Below are 23617 nucleotides of genomic sequence, written 5' to 3'. Positions count from 1 at the left end.
TGAATTAAACAGCAATTCTGTTTAATTAACAGACAAGCACACAACCAACAGCCTGTGTGTATCATAGTTTGTTGATTATACATGGTGACTAAAATTAAATTATTGCCTATGCATTTTGCAATGTAAAATGAAGGTTTTGCCTGAAGCATTAAAATCCAAAAATGCTGCTGGCAGGCCTGCCCTCAACAAATCCTGAGATGTGCTGAGCCATCTCCATTTCTGATTGCTGTCAAAGGGAGTTAGGTGTAAATACTGCATCTCAAAATTTGACCTTCAGGTATTCCACACCTTATTTATTACCATCTCTGCACATTTTAACTTCTTCTATTACTGCAGAGGCACTGCTGTTCTGCTAGAAAGCCAAAAAAGGTTCCGTTTTGGCTCACAAATCTTCAGTAACTTTCTCTTACAAGATATTTTATTATTTACAACTCTCACTGCCAGTTGTTACTGTCACGTATTGTTGCAAAATTAATAGTATTCCCAGTGTATTCTGAAATACAGAATGCTGCACACAAGTTGTGTTATGTTTATGGATCCTTCTTCTGACCCTCTGTCTCCCACATATGGAAATGTACTCCACTGCATGAAGTGAGAGTGGCAAGGTAAGAGGAAGAGAGAAGGAAAAGTGGAGTGGCTGCCCAGAGACGAGGAACTTGACAGTAAGTGCAGAAGGTGGTTTGGGGTGTAGAGAGGGATTTGTGAGGATTTCTGGAAGGCACAGATTGGAGCTGTGCAAAAGCTCTTGCAAAGTTGCTTGGACCAACTAGTGAGGAGCGAACTCTGTTCATCAAAGACATAATGTTCATCAAAGCAATAGACTGGTATAGCGGAGTAAGGTGTTAATTTTGCCGCAAAGAAATTGCACCGGTGACAGCACTAACAGGATGTGTCTAGCATACGGCTGTGGCACAGGGACAATGTAGGAAATACCGCATCCTAAAACATCTGCAAGTACTTTTTTCTGTCTGTGGAGTTCCAGAAGTAAATCTGTAGTTTTATTGTGAAGAGCTATGCTTAGGAAAACGTTAATTGGTCATTTCAAAAGCCATCAACAGAATTTTGTGGCATGGACCGTATTTCTTTTAGCAAGCAGTAAACTCTAGTCCGTATTCAGGTTTTGCTAAGTGACTGGTGAGATTGTCCTGTATTTCACCCAGCTCTCGTATTTCCCTTACCAAGACTGACTTACCCCAAACTGCCGGGCTCTTTCCTGTTTTCCCTGTTTCTGCTCGGCACCTGACAGCCCAGTTTCCCAGGTCCTGTTGAGCTCTGCAGCGAGGCAGTGTGCTCCCAGCTTCCCGGGGATCCTCTCCAGCTTCCCGAGCTCGGCACTGCACTCCCCTGCAGTCAGTGTCCTACTTAGCTGAGTTTCAGTCTCCAGCTCCTTTGGGAGCTTTCCTGGTTTTCAGTCTATCACCTCTATCCACCACCTATCACAGGCATCGTGTGGGGTCTGTCATTTTATTTCTTTCTCATTATCTTTACATTTAAAAAAATGCCACGCTCTGGTTCTTCCAAGAACTTCACATTACTGCAGTCCTGTCTTTCAGAGCCGTGTCATTTTCTGTCGGTGCTTTGCAGAATTTCCCCTCTCCGTTTGTTTCTTGGTTTTACTGGAACATTGTACTCTGCTCATAAAGGATACGGAGTCTCACAAATTGTAGCAGTTCATGCCTCGCTGCTTCTGATGTGTGTCCAGCTCAGTTCTAATTGCAGAATCGCACAGTTTCCTCTCCTTGGCATCCTTTGGAGCAGCATAGACCTGGATCACAGCGGAGTTAAAAGGCTGTCTTCCTGAACAAGTCATGATGATAATTAAGTTGCCTGGGTTGTAGCCAAGTGGTGCTTTTCTGTCCCTATCACTTAGGATTGTGCCAATTCCTCTTTTATGCTTTATTTTGTCATGTGAGAAAATGATCTCGCTATCTGCTGTCTCTCCCTTGCCTGGCCACCTGGCTTTTAAGAGGCCTTCTATGTCATGTCGCTACCTTTGTAATTCATTCATTAGCAAGGATATTTCACCAGGGTGCCAACGCGGCCTTACATTCCAGGTTCTGTTAGAACTAGAGAGGGGAGGTGATTTTTACCTCTTAGACATGCTGATAATAAAATACTACATATAGTTCTGGCTTCCACACTTTAAAAAGCATGCAGGAGAATTTCACTGGATCAGAAAAGTTACAAAAAGTCATTTGAGGGCTGTAGGAGATGTGTTCCAACGAAATGTATAGGGAGCTGAAGGTGTTTAGCATATCAAAAGGAAGATCAAGGAGAGATAATGATTATGATATATGAGTACCTTCACTAGAAGAAAATACAGAGCACTAAAGGCTTTTTCAGCCGAGTGAAGAAAAGCATAAAAAGAACCAAAGGCCAGATATATTCAAATTAAAAATAAACCAGGAATGTATTTCTAACAGTTTGGGCGATTTAACACACTGAACACAGTTTCGGAGAAGTGGTGGATTCCCCTCAGATCTTCAAATCTTCCTCCACAGGATCTGTACCCTGTTTCTGCAGTGACTTACTGGTCATACTCGGGCACATGAGCTTGAGGCACTTGCGTGGTTTTTCTCCCTTCTGATCTCTCAAGGTTTGAAAATCCAGATCCGCACGGTGCCTGATAATGTTCACATGCAGAGCTGATTTGGGGGGGACCCTGGGGGATCAGCTGGGCAGAGGGCGATCATTCTGGTGCCCCTGCCCACCACTTCTCATGCTGACACAGGTGTGCACTGAAGGGACCATACAGTGTGGAGCAGTGGGGTAGTGCAAAATACTCCATCTGCCCTAAAAACTAAAATTCCCTGGAATGTGATTTATAGCCATGCTTGAAAATCTGTCTGTGGAGTTAATGGCTATTTTTACTGTAATTCTTCACGCTGACCTCTTCGCAGGTGGAGAACTTTCTCTTTCAGCGACAGCATGTAAATAGTAATTCCGTAAGAAACTGAATTGTCCAAAATTACTGTTAATCTGCTGCTTTCAGTGTGAGAGCTGCCGGTCATATGCAACTTACGGCTTTCTCAAAATGGCTGTAATTTTTCATGGTCCTCAATTTGAGAACGCAAGACAAAAATTTCTACCGCCGCGATGCTCATTCTGCACCACTTCCTGGTAACATTCAAGTTCACCTTCATCCTCCAAGCATCTTTGTTCTCTATGGAAACAGTTGTAGGTGACAAACGTCGTTGAAGAGAACATCTTATCTGATGTAAAAGTCAGCATTGCTAAAGCTTCACAGCTTGGAATACTTGTGTATACTCAGTAAAATGTAAAGGGGCATTGTCAACTTGAACATTCCAAAACTGTTTATCTTTAGAAGTGTTTTGTTAACTTCAGTGCTTGTAAGGAAATCTAATCCAAAAAAGAGTTTTGTGGGCTTCCTGCAGATGTCTGTAAAGGTTATTCTAGGATAGGGGTAGTGCTCAGGTAATGCCTCAGTAAAACCAAGCTTACTTCACTAGTTTGGTCCTATGCAAAGATCTGGTGCGCGCAAAGTAGATCTAACAAAAAATGATTTAATTTTTTTTGTAGGAAAATATGATGTGAGAGTGAACAAATTTTTTTTTTAATGAAACACTCAACTATTAATGAAAAAAAATTTGTGATTTTTCTTACAGTGTCTGTAAATTGGAAAGTCTTTCAACTGAAATGCATGTGCTCGCCTCATGCTGAATGCTCCTTGAGCCTCAGCACCTTCGAGTTAGACTCGAGCTGCATCTCCTGCGATGCCCGAGGAGCGGACCTGGCGCAGAATGAGAAATGTGCTTTCCCCTGACCGTGTATGCGCAGAGACCCTCTTAGCCTAGATTTCCATAAAGCGCAATGGTGGCACTCCTTAACAGAATAACTCTAGTTTTTTATCAGATTATCTGAGGACCCTTCAGATATTTTTCCTGTAAAATGGTGAAGGCTTTCAGGGGGAAAAAGCTTCCAGATCACTCCCTACCCTTTGTATGATTTTAGGAAATAACAAGCTGGTGATGGGCTGTTCATGGAGATCTATCAAGCAGACAATAGAGACGTATTTCTCAGGTAATCTGTTCTAGATGTGGTGCTAATAGGAATACTTTATAGCTGTAGGAAAGGTGCATGGGTAAAATCGAATTGTCAGTTGCTTCTTTTAGCCTAAATAAAAAATGGCACGGACTACTAATGTTGCAAAAGTGCTGTAACTTCAAGAATTGGAGAACTTGGCGCTTGTAGCTCTGATGTAAACCCTGTAATTTTACAGTCATTGCTGTTTCCTGATGCATGTAGCGGTGTTTTTGTTCCAGTGGGGGTAACTTTTGTTGCCAATTTTTGAGTCAGGAGTGGTTTCTTTCTGCATTACTTGTATCATAACGACTTTCTGATTCTTTTACTGACTTAACTAGTTCTTTCAATGATTATTGGTTAAAGTCGCAATATTGTTGCAGAGACATATTTTTGAGGGGTATCTGTTTTGAAATAAACTATCAAAGAATATTTAACACCACTGGCATCTTAACCTACTGCAGCTTTGAACGCTTGATGACAATATTTGTTATCTTAAGGAGGGCTTCATACTACTCACTGCAGCCTAAATAAAAATTTGACAGTCTATTTACATGTACAAAACTTGTATTGACCATCAGCCTGCACTGACAGCAACAACTTTAGTCTTTCCTTACTGTTGTTAATTTCATTTCGCGCTCCTTACTGTCCAGAGTTCAAAGTAAAAGGTAAACATTAGGCTCAGAATGCTATGTCAGTTAAAAATCTTTTTCAGTCAAAAATGAGTGAACCCTGTTACTGGCTGAGCTTTGCAGTAGTTTAATTTTGACAGCTGCGCGACAGGCAGTAAATGTTTTTTAAAAAATTAAAAGGAAATTTTCCTGTAGCAGATCTAATCTGCCTGCGATAGCACAGCGCCCATTTTATGAAGCCGCATTTATTCTCATAATTGGCTATTTCCTGTCCTTAAATGCCTATTTATTCATGTCTGCCACCTTTTTCTCAGTTTATTGGCCCTGCGGTCACCACATTATCGTTCTCTTCAAAATCAATTGACATTTTATGGAAAGAGTTTGCTAGATGTTTAGTTTAGTGAGAGTGGCATATAGAACATGTGCTTGTCACATTAAATAATCGTTGAAAGTATTCAGGGGCTTAACTATATATAGAATATATTCATTAACTGTATTTCAATATTGTTATTGTTTTTATTTAGAGTAATGAATTGGCGAAACATGACTGGGGAAGGCTACAAGTAGAAGTATTCTGAATAGTGCTTTTTCATAGAAATCCCCGTGCAGCACAAGCTGGCAGTACTTTTGAAACAGGTGTTGAATTTCTAGACATGCTCAGAGTTGCAATCTAGGAAGGTTGAAACTTGTGGAATACATAAATTAAAATATTAAAACTTCTAAGCTGTGCAGAGAGTAATTACTAACCCTGAGGTATTCTTGTTTTAATTAAAAGCTTATGGTCGGCTCTTTGTTAGCAGTGATACTGTTTTTCCTTCTATGCTCTACCTTTTATTTTTAAAGATGTTGCAAAGCTGTTTCTGCTGGCTGGCAGATGCGGAGCCATTCTTCATTAGTTCAGTGTATGGTACAGCCGGGGTTATTCAGAAAGGGATCAAGCAGGGTGGATTGGCTTCAGCCACCCTGTGCACTTATAAGCAGTCCCTGCTCATTACAACGTGAGGCATCTTATTGTATAGGGGGTTGTGGCATCAAATTTGATCCTGGATGCCTGCACGAAGCGTTGACCCTGAGCCATGCACAGCTTACTGCAAGGGAGCTGAGCCTTTTGGGTGGTGCTCAAGTCCTGTTTTTCTATGCTCCACCATGTTAACTCCAGCACAATTAAGTCCACACAGATTTATTTTTTTTTTTAAAGAGAGGATTTTTACTGTTGTTAAGATGAATGGTACCAAAAATACTCACATCAAAACTTAGGTTTTGTGTTCATATAGGAGATGTAATTAAAAAGTACAATTTGCATCTGAAGCTGGGTTTTTAAAATTCTCTTTGCGTTCGAGTAAGGCATATTAGCTAACCTTGTTTCCACTGTGTGTACGTTCTTTTTAATATCTATTGTTCACATGCATAACAGGTTGCAGCTTTAAAAAAAAGAAAAAAAAAAGTTAAGCAAGCAGCATGGGTTGAAGCTGAAGAGAAATCCTTCCAGAAGCTGCAAAGGAATTTCTACTTATTTGGTTTTTTGTCCAGTTGAATGCGAGTAAGCCCATGTGCTGTTGTTTGATGTGAAGAAAACCATATGCTAACAGAGAATGTTTGTTGCTAGGTGCCAGGTTGACCTGTCGACCCTGAGCAAAGAGCAAACCCACAAGTTGGAGATGCCGCTGGAGGAGGGAGAGGGATGCCTGGTGCTGCTGGTCACTCTCACAGCCTCGGCTGCAGTCACTATCTCTGACCTCTCCGTCAACTCTCTGGAGGACCAGAAGGAGCGAGAGGAGATACTGAAGAGATATGTATGGAGTTCTTTTTTGCCCTTTGATGTAAAATGTTTGCTTATATAAATACTAACTATCAGGGGGCAGAAATCTAAATATATTCCTTATATCCTTATCGCATTCAGCCAATGACAGTTGTTTAAACTAGTTACTATTATTATCATGGGTGGTACAGGTAACGTCGAGAAGGCTACAAATCCTCTTCATACAATAAAGTATTTTTTGCATAGTAACTCAGCTATTTGCGGTGATGATGTGACATAAAAAGGTTAATTTTACTTCCTTGCAGATAATTTTTACCAAGCAGAAAGTAACTGAGGGGTCACTTTGTGACTGTACAGTTTCTAGTGAGTGTTTATGCCAAATGGTTTGAGGTGCCAATAGTTTTCAGCTTTTTTCTGAGCGTCTACTAAAGGGCAAGAAAACTTGGTTTTTGTCTGCACATTAGAGGTTGGAGCAGTATTTTGTATCATGAAAGTAATTGTTTTAGACAATATTACCATTTCAAAACATTCTGAAGCAAATTATTTTCATTTCCCAGCATCCTCACATTACACAGAATCCATGTAGTTTTATCAAAGCAACAGAGAGGGGAGCTCTTACTCCAGCATTTGCTAGTACCTAAATCACTAAAAGTAACTGTCTGACTACAAACGGAGAAAGAAAAAGAAAAGAAAAAAAAAAAAAAAGAAGCTATTTCCACTTAAAATTACAAAGCTTTTATTGTACAATGCTGCCAGGTGTTTAGAAAGGCTTCTCTAGACACTCAACCATTAAACCAAGCTTTGACTAACAAAGAGCCGCTTAGTTTTTTTTTTTTAGATTTTAAAATATTCCTATTCCGTGACTGACATCCTTTCAATAACTGAATTTAATAAAGATGTACCTTATCAGGCTGTGCAGATAACATGAAGTGCTAGTACTAATGCTGTACAATATTCTTCAAACAGATTAGCAGGATGTGCGCTTCAGCAAATTTATTCTGGCTATCTCCACTGAATCAGCTGTCTGCTAATGCTTGTACAACTCATACACCAATAGTGTTATCATAAACACAGTTTAATAGAGGTGACTTAGTGAGGCTAAACATAATATTCCTAAACCAACTGAGAGCTAAGGTATTGAGCACCATCTTTGAAAAATAATTACAATTAAGAACGTTATTGCACATTTTGGAATCCACGAACGCAGTCTGTGATTGTCAGAATAGATCTTTATAAATATAATAAATTTCTGATGGGTACCTTTTTGAGGTGACATACTTCTTGCTACCAAGTGCAACAATATTGTATTTCTGTAGATTATTGTGTATGATGATATGGCAGTCAAGTGATACTGATGGTTTTGATAATTTAATAGCAGTATAGAAACATCTTATGACTGTGTGTTATTAATCGGTTTTCCTAAATTCTCAATTTTTTCTCCCCAGTGTAAAGCATAATTATGTGGTGTAAGATTGATCTATTTGTTCCAGTTTGTTTCATATTCATAGATACATGTTTTTTCTTATATTTACATTACTGTATGCGTTTGAAAACGTTTCGAAGATGTTCATATTGCAGAGGCATGAATTTCTCATGTTTTTTTGAAAATTGTAGCATCACTACATCTTTTTGATAAATTTTACTGGTTTTATTAAAATGACCAGTGGACAGCACAAAAAAGAAATGACAAGGATTGACAAAATTCAAATAGTTTATCTTCATAGATGTTTGATTTGTCTTTCGTATTCATATCTCTACTTCAGAACCGATACAAAGAAAGAGTATGCAATTAGCAAGAGGTACTGTTCCCCCTTGAGTTGGCTGTATTTTGGGGTTTATTTTTTGTCCTCTTAAAAAATCTAGCTTCCATTTGAAGGATGTATTTTGCACTCTTTCTGCAGCCAAAAACAGTTAATGAGCTGACCTTGCCATCAGATCAAATAACCTTGGAAAATGACTCTATTACTGTCATTTAACCATTTGTAGCTGAACATCAGAGCCTTACAAATTAAACAGGCATTACTGTTTGAACCATTATTTTACTACAATTGTCTGAAAAGATTAATTCCTTTTGGGGTGAGGAGGGGGGCGCATTAATGGGTACAGACCAAGCGAGATTGTATGACCTTTTCAGAACGGGTGTGCTGAACCCACAGTCCCCCTTGTCACAGTTTAAAAACCAGAGGAGCTAGTTTAGAGAAGAAGTTGTTAGCATTCCATTTTTATTATGACATTTCACAGTCATCCGATTTAATGTCCCTTGACCAGATTGTCCACCGTGAGACGATGGGCTTGAAATGTTATTTAGAGCATTGATAAAAGGTGAGCAGTTCTAAGATGACAGCGAGTCATAAGGCTGGTGGTGTGACATTAATTTTCTCCATAACAGAGATGGAATAAGACGTCATGGTGACAAGCTGTCAATCAGTACTGGCCCCTCAGTGTATCTCGATGCCATAGGATGGGGTATTGCTTCTCCCATAATAGAGCTGAACTGAGATGCTCTCCCTGACAGCTGCTGCAGCCATACAGAAAATATATTATACAGCCTTTCATTAAAAAAATAAAGAGGACTCATCTCCAGAGCATTTCAATCTTTTCCCATCTATTGAGGGCTGAAAAGATTCACAGCAAATCATGGAATCCTCTGCTATGGAAATTTCAGGCTTCAGAAACCATGCAGGTTTTGAGGCCTTCAACAATAATCATAAATAAGAAGACAGAATATCATCTGATAAATCATTACTTAAAGTTATGTATTTAGAGTAATGTATTAAAGTAATTTGCTTCTCCCAGATTCTCTGCTGTGGCATTGTATACATTTTCAGCAGTCTCCGCAGTCACCATGTGCAGTAAATGAATCTAAACCAGCTGACTTGCAGGAACTAAAAGTTCAAAAATAATTATTCTGCAGGATGCTAACAAAGGTACCGAAGTGAAATGCAGCACTGGTGCCTTTTTGCAGAATGAGCTTACCAGGGTGAAATTTGGAAAAAGGGGACTGTACGGCATTGCAGGAAGGGGACAGTTGCTTGGCTTGCTCTGTGTTTGGTTTTTGCTTTGTTTTCTTTCTGCAGCTTGGTGTTTGTTTCAGTCACTGGGAAACTTGGGTAAAATGTGGAAACATTTTTGTAAATCCTTTCACTTTCATTGTGGCATTACAGCAGAATTATCTCCATTGTGGTACTAGTTCTGATAAGGAGCTTCCAAACCTTGATTGTTATTGTAATAAATCAGGGATGGTGCCAACATGCTTTTGAACTATAACAGTGCTATCTGTAACACCGTCTCTGCTACCCTCAGCTTGTAAGTACATAAGCAGAGGGTTGAGTGTGTGCTGGTTGAAGTTGACCACCAGTATTTTTAAGCTGTATTTCTGATGACTAACATGTTAAAAATGCTAAAAATGTATTAACCATGCATGCATGGTTAATAGTAGTATGTGATAACATGCATGTGTGTATTAATATGTATGTAGCATGTGACTGGACTCCCCAATTCAGTGTACCGGAGTCAAACCTCCACTGTAAACATAAATGGTCAGTTGGGTCTTACGAAATTAGTATGTGTGATTTAACTTTTACAACTGTCTTATTAGTAAAAATGATGGGGATGCATTGTATATGTCTAACATTTTAATGGATAGGTTATCTATGCATAAACATACTGTAGTTTTTGCAAGCTGACATTTAATATTTCGTTTAAGAAGCACCTGTGGTTTTCATATCAGTGACGTTATTTATTCTGGTTTTCCATAACAGTCGATTTTGCCTTCATAATAAATTAGAGTTGTTGACTTGGTGTTTTACCCGAGGGTTGCGTTTTCTAGAAATCGGAACATTATCAGAAGCAGTGGAAAAGGTTCCACCTGCACTACATTAAAATTTTAGAAAAGGCCACAGGCATTCAATGCATTGGTCCAGATCTTAAAATACTTCAAAATATAGATATGTGCTAGTATTTATGAACAAGACTTGCAAAAACAACCAAAAATCAGGCCACATATATCTGTCATTTAAAATGGATTTGAAAATCTAATTTTAGTCCCTTCCTTTGGCGTTCCTCCCATAAGTTATCTGAAAATTGAATGATAATGCCACATTCAGTATTAATTGATTGCAGATTCAAAGCTGCATTCAATGTTCTATCGTTTGAAATTCTGCAACTTTTAACTTATATTCTGTTAGAGCTGGAGAATTTTAGCATATCACACGTAACTGGTGCAGTACTCCCAGTTTGTTACTTTCAGTTATTTGAAAAAAGAGCAGCAACAGAACACACTTTCCAAGTAGCTTTCTAAAGCTATGTTGGATGAATAAATTCAAGTGTTAGTCTACTCTTTAATTTTTCCTTTCTCTTTTTAATATATGTAGATATTGTAGAAATTTATGTTTAAAAAAATATTTATAGTAAGAGCTTTCTGCCATGGAATTGGAACTTTTAATTCCTTTTTTCATCTTTTTTGGACATGATTATTATGAAAATTATTAATTATAATCCTCTTTTGATTGTTTTTTGTTCATGTTATTTGCAAGCTATACACAAGCTTATATATGCTGCGTGCAAGCTTGCATATAATGATCAACTACAACAAAAACAATACTGGCCCTAAGTCACTGTTCAAAATATTACTGAAGCCATCAAAGGGAAAATGTGAATATAGATCTCACAAAGGTATTCAGGGAGAGGAAGTGTTTTATTGTTTGTATTAATTTTGTTAATACATTACTGTCATTTAAAATTTTGATGGACAGTTGTTCATGTATTGTTAGGGGATTAATTCAGTAGAATTTGTGTTATATTTAATCATTCGTATTCTAATTTGTCCTTTGCATTTTTCATTGGTAAGTTAAAGTTGCAAAATACTGAAAGAAACACTGACAACTGTATATTCTTCAGAAAATAATATTTAAAAGTATGAGTATGTTAGAATTAAACTAACTTATATCTGGCCTAGGGAGGAGACTATGAATATTGCTTTTGGTTTGTCTTTTTTGCAATCCAGAATTATATTTCTTTTTATATTTTTTAGAGTCCAATGATGATGTTCCATAACATAAAGGATGTGGGATTTCTTCAGGTGAAGGTCATCAGGGCAGAAGCATTGATGGCAGCTGATGTCACAGGCAAGGATTCATTTAGTTTCTGTGACAGTAAATACCATCGTAAGACTGGGCGTTTTTAGACATGAAAAAAAAAAAGTTTAAAACAGATGTTTATCTAAGAATTATTGTCTGTTTGCACAGTCTCACCTCCTGCTCATTAAAGAAAAAATCCACAGACAAACAAACAGAACTTTTGTAAGCAAGACAGCGAGTCATTCTAATGCTAGCAGAACCCTGCATAGGTTATTTCTCAGGAGGCTGAAATATACATTTTCCTCCATCAGAGGTCCCAGAAAAAATACATAGAAAAGACTTCTTTTTCTGGTAGATAATAGTGTATGAAATTATCCAAATTAAAGCTGAATTTCAAAGGACAAGGCAAATGAAAGGTGCTACTTAGATACTACTTTAAAGTTATTGCCAAAAGAACCGCTTGATATCTGGCAGATATTTAGCAAGGCTGCTGTTGATTTCAGACGCTTCAAATAAATGCCATTTCCTGTACCTGCTGCTTATCTGTTTAAAAAAGGGAAAAGAGAAAATATTTTTTGATTTTCTATTTTATGTGGTACGTGCTGAATGGATTATTTAACCTTTTGCTTTTCAAAATAAAGAAAAAGTACTTCAGCCCTACTGACCATATTTCTCTAGAAATGTCCAAGTTATCTCCTCTAAGTACAATCACCTTCACACTGCACAAGTTGAATTGAGCAAAATGAGCTGCTTCTGTCAGAAAATAGCCATCTCTGCTTTAAAAAAAAAAAAAAAAGAAATTATACTAATTTAGCTGGTTTAACTGCAATTTGGACATAAATGTTCTGTTACAGGAGCAGATGTAGATATATATAGTGGCATACTCACTTTTTAATAGTTTTTTGTAAATTAGAGTGAGTACCAGAATTGAGGTTTTTTTCTCAGACAAGGTAACGGAGCAAACATTTTATTTCTGAAACTGATCATCCAGTTTGTGGCATGCAAAATAACAGATTCTATTTTTGGGGTGGTTGGAGAAATGCTTCTAAAGATTCCTCACTCTGCTTTGACCTTTTAATCCAATGTGGTCTGAACAGAGAGAGAGATTAAGTTATTCAGGGGCAAATGGGATAATTCAGTCCCCGACCTCATTCAATCTTCGACTTCTCCAGATCAACATGTCATTTGTGCTGGTTGAACAAATTTTTTGGAAATACATTTGATTCAATTAAAGATCTACAGAGCTACCAAAAATTTTCAGACGTTGCATTTATAATGACGGTCAGGAAGACAGAGGAGAACACTAAATACTTTCCCATGTCCCACATATTTTGTTCGTTAGCAAGAAAGAACATTTATATGACATATGTTTTATAAGATGGCTGTGCATTCCAGACCTTATAGAAATCATTGTATATTTCGGACAAAGATACCGGGTATTTTGAAAAGGGGAGAAGGGGTTTTTATTGACTACTGTAGTAGTCGTCTTTTTAGTAACTTGCAGGTATGTACCAATCATTCATTTCAGATTAAACTTTGTATAGTGATATTTAGAAATAACTCAAAGTAGTTATTTGGTGATTGTCAATAAATGATGTTTGCAAAAATTGTATAAAACTTGACCCTCCATCGTTATTCAACTGGGCAATACTTTAAATTAGTCAGTGTGGAGAGCGCTGTCATCAGTGGTATAACTTACACGACTAAGGATTGCTTGTGTGAGTAAAAGTGAAGGACTAGTTTGCTCTTCTTACTATATTGCTTTTTCAGAGTTAATCTTTTGCCCTCCCCTGAGCCTGAAAAGTAGCTGAAACACCTGTATAGTACCTGTGTGGTTTGCTCTGTTTCCTGTCTGCTGAACATATCCCATTTCACTTTCAGGGATCTTTTCATGTGAAGTAATAAATCAAAATTTATTAGTTTGCACTGAATGGATTTTAAAAATCCTTAATATTCCATCATTAAGCATAAGCACAGACGGAAAAAGATTTCTGTAATCTTTTAAGTAGTCATCAATCTTACTACAGTTGCAAGGATTTTTTTTTCCTTTCAAAATGTGAAATTTTTCTTTTGTTACCATACATTCATTGAGCAGCATTGTAATACTGTATTAACTCTGTGTGAATAAAGAGCAATTGAGACTCCCGTTGAATGAATGAGTAAAAAGCACAAATTACTTTTTAATGAAACCCTCAATTCTTCTCCTTTCCACAGAAAGCCCATAGCCTTGTTCAGCTGAATGCTACTACAGTAGGTCACTTCAGTTAAGCCCCTAATAAACTGTTGATAGTCAAGGGCAGTTTTTTCTCCAGTCTCAATAGCCCAGTGTTGGACAGTGCACTTCAAATCATTACGATTAGTAGAGGGTTTTTTTTTAAAAAAAGAGAGAGATTAAGGGTGCTGGTTCAGGCCTCAGTTTACTACCCCCCCAGACACATGTGTTGAACAAGATGCCAGGGTGGGCTGAAGTTCAGTGAAGTTGTGGGCAGGGCAGCAAGTGGGCACTGCCAGTTTGAAAATGGGACGCTGCTCGAACATGCCTTAACTGCGTTTTAAAAATACCCCAGACAAGAGCAAAGTGAGACTTGCCCTCACTCAGCCTGCTTGCAAGGGAGGACCGCTGAGGGGTTGAGAGATTCCACACCAGTCCTCCAGGACCGGGACCTTCGAGAGAATTGGCGGGTCTGTGAGGATGTTTCTGGCAGAAAAACAGCATCTTTCCGTGGTCAAAATACAATTTTAGGGCTTCCACCAATGCAAAATTATGTTCTGTTGGAAATTGTGGTCACAGCAAATACCCCTTCCTGGAAAATACACATTTTGTAATATGTTTTTTTGAGACTGCAGTCTTACAAAAGAGATAGAGATGGAAAAAACACCAGACTCATTCTGAGAAGAAAGTTTCATTTAAATCTTCCATTGTGTTTTAGCTCTTTAGTGCGGGGCTGTTTTCTCCCTAAATCCTCAGCTAAAAGAAGTTACATTTTCCCCTTTCCCCGTGTCCTTCCCTGCTTGTGGTTCCTCTGGAAGACAGGCAGAACACCTCAAGGGTTCAGCTGCTTGCAGAGCCCTGGTGTGGCAGCATGTGTGCCTACAGCGATGTCCTTTTACGTGAAGAAATATTCAGATGGTGCAGTAAAACGTAAAGTGTAGTGGATTCATCATGCCAGTTGGCCTCTGAAATTAATACGCATTCTGTTCACCTAACCCGTATAAGTTTTGGAAAGCAGTAGACCCTTCACCATGACACAGTGCCAGTTTAGGCAATAGTCAGGTAAGCGTATTCCTTCTGCAGCAAAGTTACGTATAGGTGGGTCATGGTGGAAGGCTGCTGGCTTTGCTTGCAGTGCTTGGGTCTCCTTTACCAAGGCAGATGCATTCCTCCTTTTCCTTGTACCACAAAATAAAATTCAAAACCTCTGCCTTATTGTTGACGAGAAGCAAGCAGGGTGGGAAAAGATATGCCACAGGTTTGATCAACTTCAGCGAAGGTCCCATTATTTTAAGGAATAATAGTTAACAACACGGATTCATTAGCAGAGCAAAATCCAAGCTCCGTGTGATGGCCTGCCTAGAAAACAGTTTGTTTTGCTGTCTTTGGGCTTTAATTAAGATGTGTTCAGTTCTAGCCCCCTGGCTCCCCTCTCCCCCTGCCCCCACCCTGCTCCCTGTGTCACAGACCGGTGATCAGACGCTTTCAGATGGTCCAGCCCATGACTTTGACCTTCTGCGCGGTCCGGCGTTCCCTGGGGAACCGTTCAGCTCATGAGGTCTGATTTCACACTTCCAGGATGCCTCGGCTCTCTTAACAATGACAGGGAGACAAAGCCCTTTAGAGCGGGCCGCATGGGGACTTGTTTAAATTGGAAACTAGAGAGGAGTCAAGGAACAAGGTTACAGGCTACAGAATAGTGCTTTTAATAAAGAGCTCACAGCTCTGGTTCAGCTCAAAGAGGGCTACCTCTGTACAATTAATTGAGACATTTATCTGGAGCATCTTAGGCCTCTACTTTCTCACAGAATTATGTGATAAATATCAGCTAAGAGGCAAATGAGATGTGCATGAAATGAATTTTTAACACTTTGATGACTGTGTCTCCAGTCTTCATTAGAAGTAAATTTATTTGTATTTCTGACCTCATTATTAATCAATTGTCTGCGGGTTTTTTTGGGTACCGTGATTTCAGAACCTGCTTTATCAAACGGTTTTTACTAAAGAACTCTGTGATATTTAGGTTTACAGTCAAAAGATTTTCAGGCTTTTCCTCCTCTGAAGAACAGAAATTAAGCATAGAAAATGAGGCAGAATTTTTTTTTTTTCTTCTTTTTCAGTTTTATGTCTGGAATTCAGCCTCTCTGCTAAGAAAATTCCATGTTAAAATTTTGATTAAAGTACTTGAAAGTAGGGTGAAGATACCAAGGTGGCTAAATGTTCAGAATCTAAATGAGTTTTCTAAAATCTGTTCTACTAAAATGTCCTAATACCACATGTGTAAAAATAGTCTTTGAAATTGTTCTTCAAATGCTAGGAAATGTCAGAGTGATGTACACAAACGTTAAATTCACAAAGGTATGGAAGCCCATGCATGTAAAATTGAAGGAATAAATTCAGAGGCCCTTTGGAAATACGATTCCAAAAGTAATTTGCTCTGTCAATTAGTGCAACCAGATTTCAATATACACTTGAATTATCTTCACAAAGTACAGAAATCTACTAGATGGGCAGTATTCTGTGGTAGATAAAATCTAACCTGGTCCAATCATATAGGTTGCCTGAAGACATCAGTCCAATATCATGTACTGCAAAACTCTCTTTTTTAAGAAAGTAGCAGTTTTAGGATGCTAATGGCAAAATTATGATTTAAAAGACTTGGTTTTTTGTAGTTAACTATAGCATTTAGGGTTAAACATACAGTGAAAGGATGAATTGTGATTATTAGCATTATTTTTTTTTTTTTATTCTGTACGTATTCTGTGGAAACGAGTTTAACAGGAGAGTGGCACTACACTGAATCGCCTGGTAAGGCATCTCATGCATTCGTTATGTCAGTCCATTGCAACGTGTTTGCAGCAGCACTGTTAAAGAGGAATTACCGTTTCCAATTTAAAGATGGAAAACTAAGAAAGGTGAACTGACTCAGCTAAGGCCGACAGAGCGAGTCCTTGTCAAAGTTGGCATTTGGCTTGGGTCCTGTACTTAATCCATTAGATAAGGCAGCTTCTCATGCTATTGAGCCATCCCTCCTCCTGGCCAAAGGTCAGACTGACTGCTCTGTCGCAAGCAGCTGGCTGGCAGGGAGCTTGGAACAACATCAGTGACATTAGCGTCTGCATGAGTGGCACTGCCCCCCAGAGTCATGAACTGGCTGTCTTGTCTTCCCAAAAAATAAAGGCCTTTTTTTGGCCGTGGGGACTTAGATCCGTAATGGACAGGCATGGCCAGCAGTAAGGGAGAACCGTAATAGCCTATGAAATATTCAAACAATATTTCAGCTTTCATAACCACCTTAAACTTGGTTGAACTTTGCGAAGTCGTGGTTTGTGAACTTGACTTTTAAAAGAAGAAATGGAATTGAAATCTCTTATTAAATTTTTAAACTATCCAAAAACATTTTTAGTAGTCTTTGTGGTTCTAGTTCAGTTTTGATAATGCAATTTGAATGGTGTAAAAATTCATGTAGTACTTAGTTCAACATAAAGTTAGCGATTTGCTTAAAATCAGTTCATGGTCTAGCCAATGCTGGAGTTGACTATCAGTTTGTGTAACTTTACGGACTGATCAGTGGCAGGGAGATGTTAAATGCCGCTCTCTATTTGGCCTGCCACATGGTTCCTTTTGTTGAGAAGACTGTTGAAGAAACAAAACGAAGCAATTATTTGTGTCTCTGGACGTACACTGAAGCAATGCATGCCTTCTATAACCATGGTAGAAGCATCTCCACAGGGCTCACAGGGAGCTAGCCCCATGCTATCTGCTGTACCTTGCCAGTTAATCCTCATGAAGTGCAGTAAGTTTTTCAGGGGACAGGTAGATGTGCCATATGCTTCTCGGCTTGCATCTACTCTGAAGAGCAATCGCGTCAATGGTGGTTCCTTGTAAAAGTCCATGGCAGCCCTGGTTAAGAAAGACAGAGTCATTCCACAGTGACTGATGGTCTTTCTGATTTTTTATTGTCCTTCCTACAGGCTGGATTTTTAAAGATTGAAAACAGAAAAGCATGATCTTTATGACTGTACACAGGTGGTTTTTTTTTCCTCTCTAAACCAGGGAATCATCTTACTGCATAAAATATGGATATTTCCATATGTTTGTTTACTAAAGTCTCCTTTTTCACAATATTAACCAAATAATATGCAGATGACATGCAGTTTTCTGGAGACAAATGCATGTATTTAATAGAGTTTTATAATAAAAGGACATCACAGTTTAATTTGTACAAAACATGGCAAGCAAGAAATGTAAATTTAAGCTTTGATAGTTTTTCATCAAGGAAAATTCTGCTTTGTGTACAAGTGGAGCTGGCAAGTGAGTGCAAGAGTGCAATTATATTGAATTGAAGTCCCTCTTTGGAAGAATTGCTGTGCCCCCAAATGAATTTTTGCTGGGAAAACAATCTATCAAAAATCAAAAATTTTTATTGGACAACTTCCCCCTCCGGGACAATTGAAGGATATATCTGTTTAACTTGCCCAGAAATATGAATTATATTGTACTGCAGTTTGACAGCTCTAATATTCAGGTAAAGTTTGTATTTATACAAACAAAAGATGCTTGCATCTGAATTGCTTACGTCATTCAGTCTCTTGTGAAAAAGCAGTACTTTGGGAGGTGAATTTGAGATGGCACCCAATGTTCTGATGTTTTAGATGCCCAGTAGACTGGACAGAGCCCAGCTCACCTCCAACCTGGAAGATAGGCTGCAGTGGCCTGTGTCTGTGACCGGTCCACCAGCCCTAGAACATCGGTTCGCAAAGGTTCACAAGCCACCTAGCATCTTTGGTGCTTGCTGATGAGTTCTAGCATAGCACGCCAACTAATCTACAAATGTAGAAGTGCTGTGGCCTTTGAACTGATGTAAAGTGCCTTTCCCAAACTTTACCAAGTGAAAGACACAGCAAAACTGTTAAGTGATGTGGTGCTGTAGCTACTTGAGAAGAAAATTCAGAAACTAAAATTGTGTGGAGGTTGACATTTTGTTGTTTTGATTTTCTAAATATTTCAAGAAGCAATTGAAAATGATCACTATTTAGATCTCTATTTTATGATGAAAAAGTACGTTTTATATACTTGCAGGAGAAAAAAGTTGTTGCAGTGGCCAACCTTTTGAGATCCAGATAATGAATACTAGCTCCGAACGGACTTTGTTTCTTTCGTGATGAACTTCCTGGGCTGTGGGGGACTTTGAGTTTTGACGCAAATAACGAAGAAGACCTGACTAGTTCCTGGTTAGCCTCTCTTGCAGCTTGACCACTGTTGTAAAGTTGGGCTGGTTTCAGTTGATGGGTGTATAGTTCATCAAGGGGCATGCGATAGTCCTGAGAAGTAAAGTGACAAGTAAAAGACTAACGTTTTAATTAATGTGTGTGTAGTGTGCAATGTAAGGGACATAGTGCTGATTGAAGTAAAATACTTAGATCTAAGTAAAGTAATCTCAGTTTGTGTTCCGGTCTTGCCAGCTGTCTAAAGATTAAACGCGATACAGTATAGCACAAACAAGGATATCTGTCAAACTAGATGCAATGTGTGGCATGATGAATAAAATGGGAAGCTTCAAAAGAGAAGTAGTTCTTTAATTTTTTTCAGTGGTAGCTTACATTACAAAGTAGAATTCCTTCTAGGGGACATTCACAGATAGTCCAGGTCTGTAGTGGGCAAAGGTGAAAAAAAAGGTGAAGGAGAGCCGTCAAAAGAGAAGCTGCTTTCCCTTCAAGATTATTATGCGTATTATGTAAATTAGCGCTTTATTTCTGTCAATTCAGGAACCCTTAGGACTGTACAAGTAGAGTCCAAAAAGCATGAGACATTACAGCAACAGAATGGATTAAACAGATTTGTTTTACTTCTTGTTGAGGTTTACTGCAGGTCTGATTTCAGTAATTTGGAAGGTCTACTTCGCTGGTTGTTACTACCTACTTGTATCATGAATTCCTTCAAACAGTGGTAGGTATAATAGTGATTAGTCCCACTGAGGTCGTGGGATTACTCAAAATCATAAGTGCTGTTTCTGGTGGTACTGGGAGCATGCTTTTAATGTGTAAGTGCCTTAAGCAGATGGTAGTCATCTTACCTTGCACAGCACTGAGCACATGTTTAGGGCTGTATTCAGAAAAAGTTTGTGGATCCTGATCAATAGAGTTCAGTACCTCTAAAGTCACTGGAACAGTAGCTGGAGGCCTACGAAAGGCATGAAGCCGGGAGCTAGTTGGAAGATTCTCAGCAGACCCAGGGATTTAGGTGGAGTTTCTCAACAAATGACAGGTGATATACGGTGATATATGACAGTCATGATTTAGTCTGAAGTGAAAGGCATACTTGTGATGACAGCATCATTTAGAATGATGTAATTGAGCTTCAGCAGCACAAGCCTAATCAGAGGTCTTTAAGTGTAGTTTTAGAACTGCTAGATGGACAGCATATACTTTTCTGAACATGTGTGGTTCTTTTATATAAAAACGAGGAAAACCATTTTTCTGTCTCTTGTTTGAAATTGCTAGCTGCATTAACTAGACAGAAGTTGTCTGAGGCTGCCTTGGTTAGAGTATGTGTTGTGCTTAAGGTACAGGTCTTGAATGATAACAGTGATGAATACAAGTTTTAAGTTCCTGGATTTCCTTGGTCCTCCTAGAGGACCAAGGATGACATCTTTTAGTATTTTAGTGCTCTCTTAAGGCTTTCATTGGGAGTGATCCCGTTATTTTGAGCACTCTTGCAATGCAGCAGGTTGCCATGGCTGTCAGTGAGAGTTAGGATTGCAGTTATTCTTTCTAATAATGAGAACTTGAAAGATGACAGATGGATATGAGTTTCACCAAGTACTTGTATGTTGCTCTGGCTTTGTCTCTCTGGAACATGTTCACTTATTTGGGTTGGTATCCAAATAACGTTTGCGCATACCATATGTTTAGCACGTCAGCGAAGAGCGTTGCCTTTCATATACCCAGCTTGGTACAGAAGAAGTGCCCATAGGCGATGGTGAAGGGCTTTGCATATGGGAACTTCATACCCTCCTCATATGGTAAAAACAATACTCCTTAGCAGAGGTGTTCATAGCTGGAAAGCTTCTGCTTGTCAACCATGATATTTGGGCCTTCCCTTGTACCATTTCACAATATTTCCTTTTGTCAAATTTGGTCTCGAGCTGTTTTCAAGTTATAGGGGGCAGGAGACATGAAATGTTGAGCATGAGAGGGGGATTTTTTTATTTCTGAAAACCGTTTGTCTTTGGTTTGATCAAGGACTTCTATGATTAACGTTACATATTATTTAGCTTGCTTAAGTGGATTGATATTCATATGAAACTATAAGGAGAGTCGTTGAAAAAGTGCATGTCAACAGATGCGGAAAATAAATGAATGTAGTAAATGCCTTCTCTTTGTTTACAGAAGATGGCCTTTAGACACTGCAGTACATTTTCCTGTGTTTGTGTACGATTAATAGGCACAAATCACATTGCACCATCATATGCAAATATGATTGATGATACTTTAAAAAGGGAGATAAAGTAATATCACCTAGCTTACCCACTGTGTCAGTTCTGCCTTGTTATTTTAACTGTCTTCTGGGTGTTTCTTTTTCAAACACTGAAATCTAAAGAACTTAAATAAATGTGAATTGTTTAAGTTTCCTAACACCTTTTAGGCTTGTGAAGTAGAACATTGAGATGTGTGATATAACCATCTCTGCTGACTAATGAAGTAATAATTTTTCAAGTTGAATGGGAAAGATTCAGTAGTATATTGTTTTCTAGAGCAGGTAAACATAAACTCTAACTGTAATTCACAATGTGTTTAAAACAATTACTCTTTATCATTAACGTTGATAATATGCACATTAACCTCTGCTGTAGTCTGAATCAATAGTGTAGTTTGGGAGATGTGACCCCTGGACAGCTTTGTCTAAATATTGATTTCATTGTCATTTGTATAAGGTATGAAACAAATTACATGCCTCCCTAATATCATTAATGTAACCCCATTGAGCTACTCAGTTTATGGCTTCTTATAATGCATGACAAAGCATTATGGAGTTATTGAAGACATTGTGAAATACAGTTGCTTAGTGTGCTAGATTTGATTGTGGAAGGCCAATGCCAACACTCAATATTGAACACTTGCTGTCCAAAGAAAAGTCCAGAGACAGGAACGAGTCACTCTGTATTATGCAACTCCGTTGTTTATTTCCATCAGACAGCGTTGCCTTGGGTTCCGGGAGCAGCAATTTATTATACAGCCTTCTACTTACGTATTTGTAGCCTTACATGAAAATAACGCATACGCTTGTATTCTGTGCCAAAGGCAAAGGTTGTTCCTTCAGTTACTGGAGGAAATCAAAATAGGTGGGAGGGATAGCATCTCTCTGCCTTGGTCCACATTTGTAGTGGTGGTCATTGCTGCCATGACTTGAAAGAGAAGTTAAGTAATTTACTCCACACCGTGAGTTCTTCCCTTTTTTACCTTTCTATTACAACTGTCTTCTCACCATGCCCCTCATGTTTTCATTACTACTCCTTCCATCATAGCTGTTCCTCAAATCTTCCTTGCAACACCTTCTTCCCCTTCCAGGAAATTTGAGGGTTGTCCTGAAACCCCGCAGATACCAATTGTCCCTTCTTTTGCTTCCTCCCTTGTTGGAGAGCAACTTTTTTACACAGCCAGGCTGTTGTTAAGCACGAGATTTGAGTGCCTACTTTCCTTCATCTCCTTTCCAAATACAAACCTTGGCCTTGAGGATATCTGTGTAAAAGCTTAGTATAAGTTCCATGTCTTCCCCTAAACTTTCAGTTGGGATGATTTTTCTTGCTCTTTGCTTGATATCTGAGCACTGCTCACCTGCAGTCATTGGCTATAAGCTGCTTATTTCACATTCAGGAGCGCACACACACACACACACACACACACTTGCTTACCCCGTTCTTTTTCTTTAGATTAAAAAAAAAAAAATCAACTTCCATATTCAGTCTAGGATACTGCTTCCATTATCTACATCGTACATTTTCAAAGCAGCATCTTCCTACTTTCTCCTGTGGTAGCTTTCATGCTGAGAGACCTTCTTGTAAGTGTATGCAAAGCTACTTCATTGTGCTTTAATGTATACAAAAATCTCAACCACGTTTGAGCTTCTGCTGTGCTGAGACTACAGACCATCCTTCCAGCTGATACTGTCTCATTGTTTAATTGTACTTGCCCACTTTCTCTGGTGTTAGGCTTTTATCTGAGACTGTCTTTATGGCTTTTTGATTTTGGGGAGAGGATTTGTACAGCGTGAAACATGTAGGGCATAGTAATCTTTGGGTAAGTATCACAGGTGCTATGTTATTACAAATAATACAGAATGATACATTTCCTACATATCAAAATGCTCTAATTATGTTATCATTACAGTCAATGTAGGATTGGCACCATTAAAGTAAAGTTCTCTTAGCTGTCTCAGAAGGGTGCTTGGCACCTTTTAGGAACATGCTGTTTTTTCATCTGTATGGTGACTTTTTTTTAAATTTTTTTTAAAGACAAAAAAGATGTTCTTTTAGTGAAGAATATTAATAGATTACAGAGATGAATAGCCTCTTACACTCATGTTGAATATAATGCAGGCCACAGGACTTCCCTGAATTAATTCCTGAGAGAATTAGAATGCAGCTTAGGAAAAAAACAAACAAACAAACGAAAAGCAAACCAAATTTTTATATAAATCTTGCTCATGGTGTGTTTTCTTAGTTCATAAGTTTTGTTCCAAATTTTCTCTTATAGGTAAAAGTGACCCATTTTGTGTAGTTGAATTGAACAATGACCGACTGCTGACACATACTGTCTACAAGAACCTCAATCCAGAATGGAACAAAATCTTCACATTGTAGGTGTTTGGATTTTGTGAGGTTTTTTGGGGGGGG

General features: G+C 38.5%; 1 protein-coding gene across 1 annotated transcript in view; it reads left to right on the top strand.

Moving 5' to 3' along the window:
• MCTP1 (multiple C2 domains, transmembrane 1) overlaps positions 1-23617 on the top strand; it is a 131148-nt gene that overhangs the window by 8326 nt on the left and 99205 nt on the right. The window contains exons 4-6 of the mRNA XM_009699887.1: positions 6280-6466; positions 11465-11558; positions 23478-23580. Of these exons, the coding sequence (XP_009698189.1) occupies positions 6280-6466; positions 11465-11558; positions 23478-23580 (384 nt within the window). The remainder of the gene's footprint in view (positions 1-6279; positions 6467-11464; positions 11559-23477; positions 23581-23617) is intronic.

The sequence above is a fragment of the Cariama cristata genome, unplaced genomic scaffold, assembly GCF_000690535.1.
Source record: "Cariama cristata isolate BGI_N322 unplaced genomic scaffold, ASM69053v1 scaffold3955, whole genome shotgun sequence".
Lineage (NCBI taxonomy): Eukaryota > Metazoa > Chordata > Aves > Cariamiformes > Cariamidae > Cariama > Cariama cristata.
Note: the sequence above shows the minus strand (reverse complement) of the source record. Positions and strands in the feature narration are given on the sequence as shown.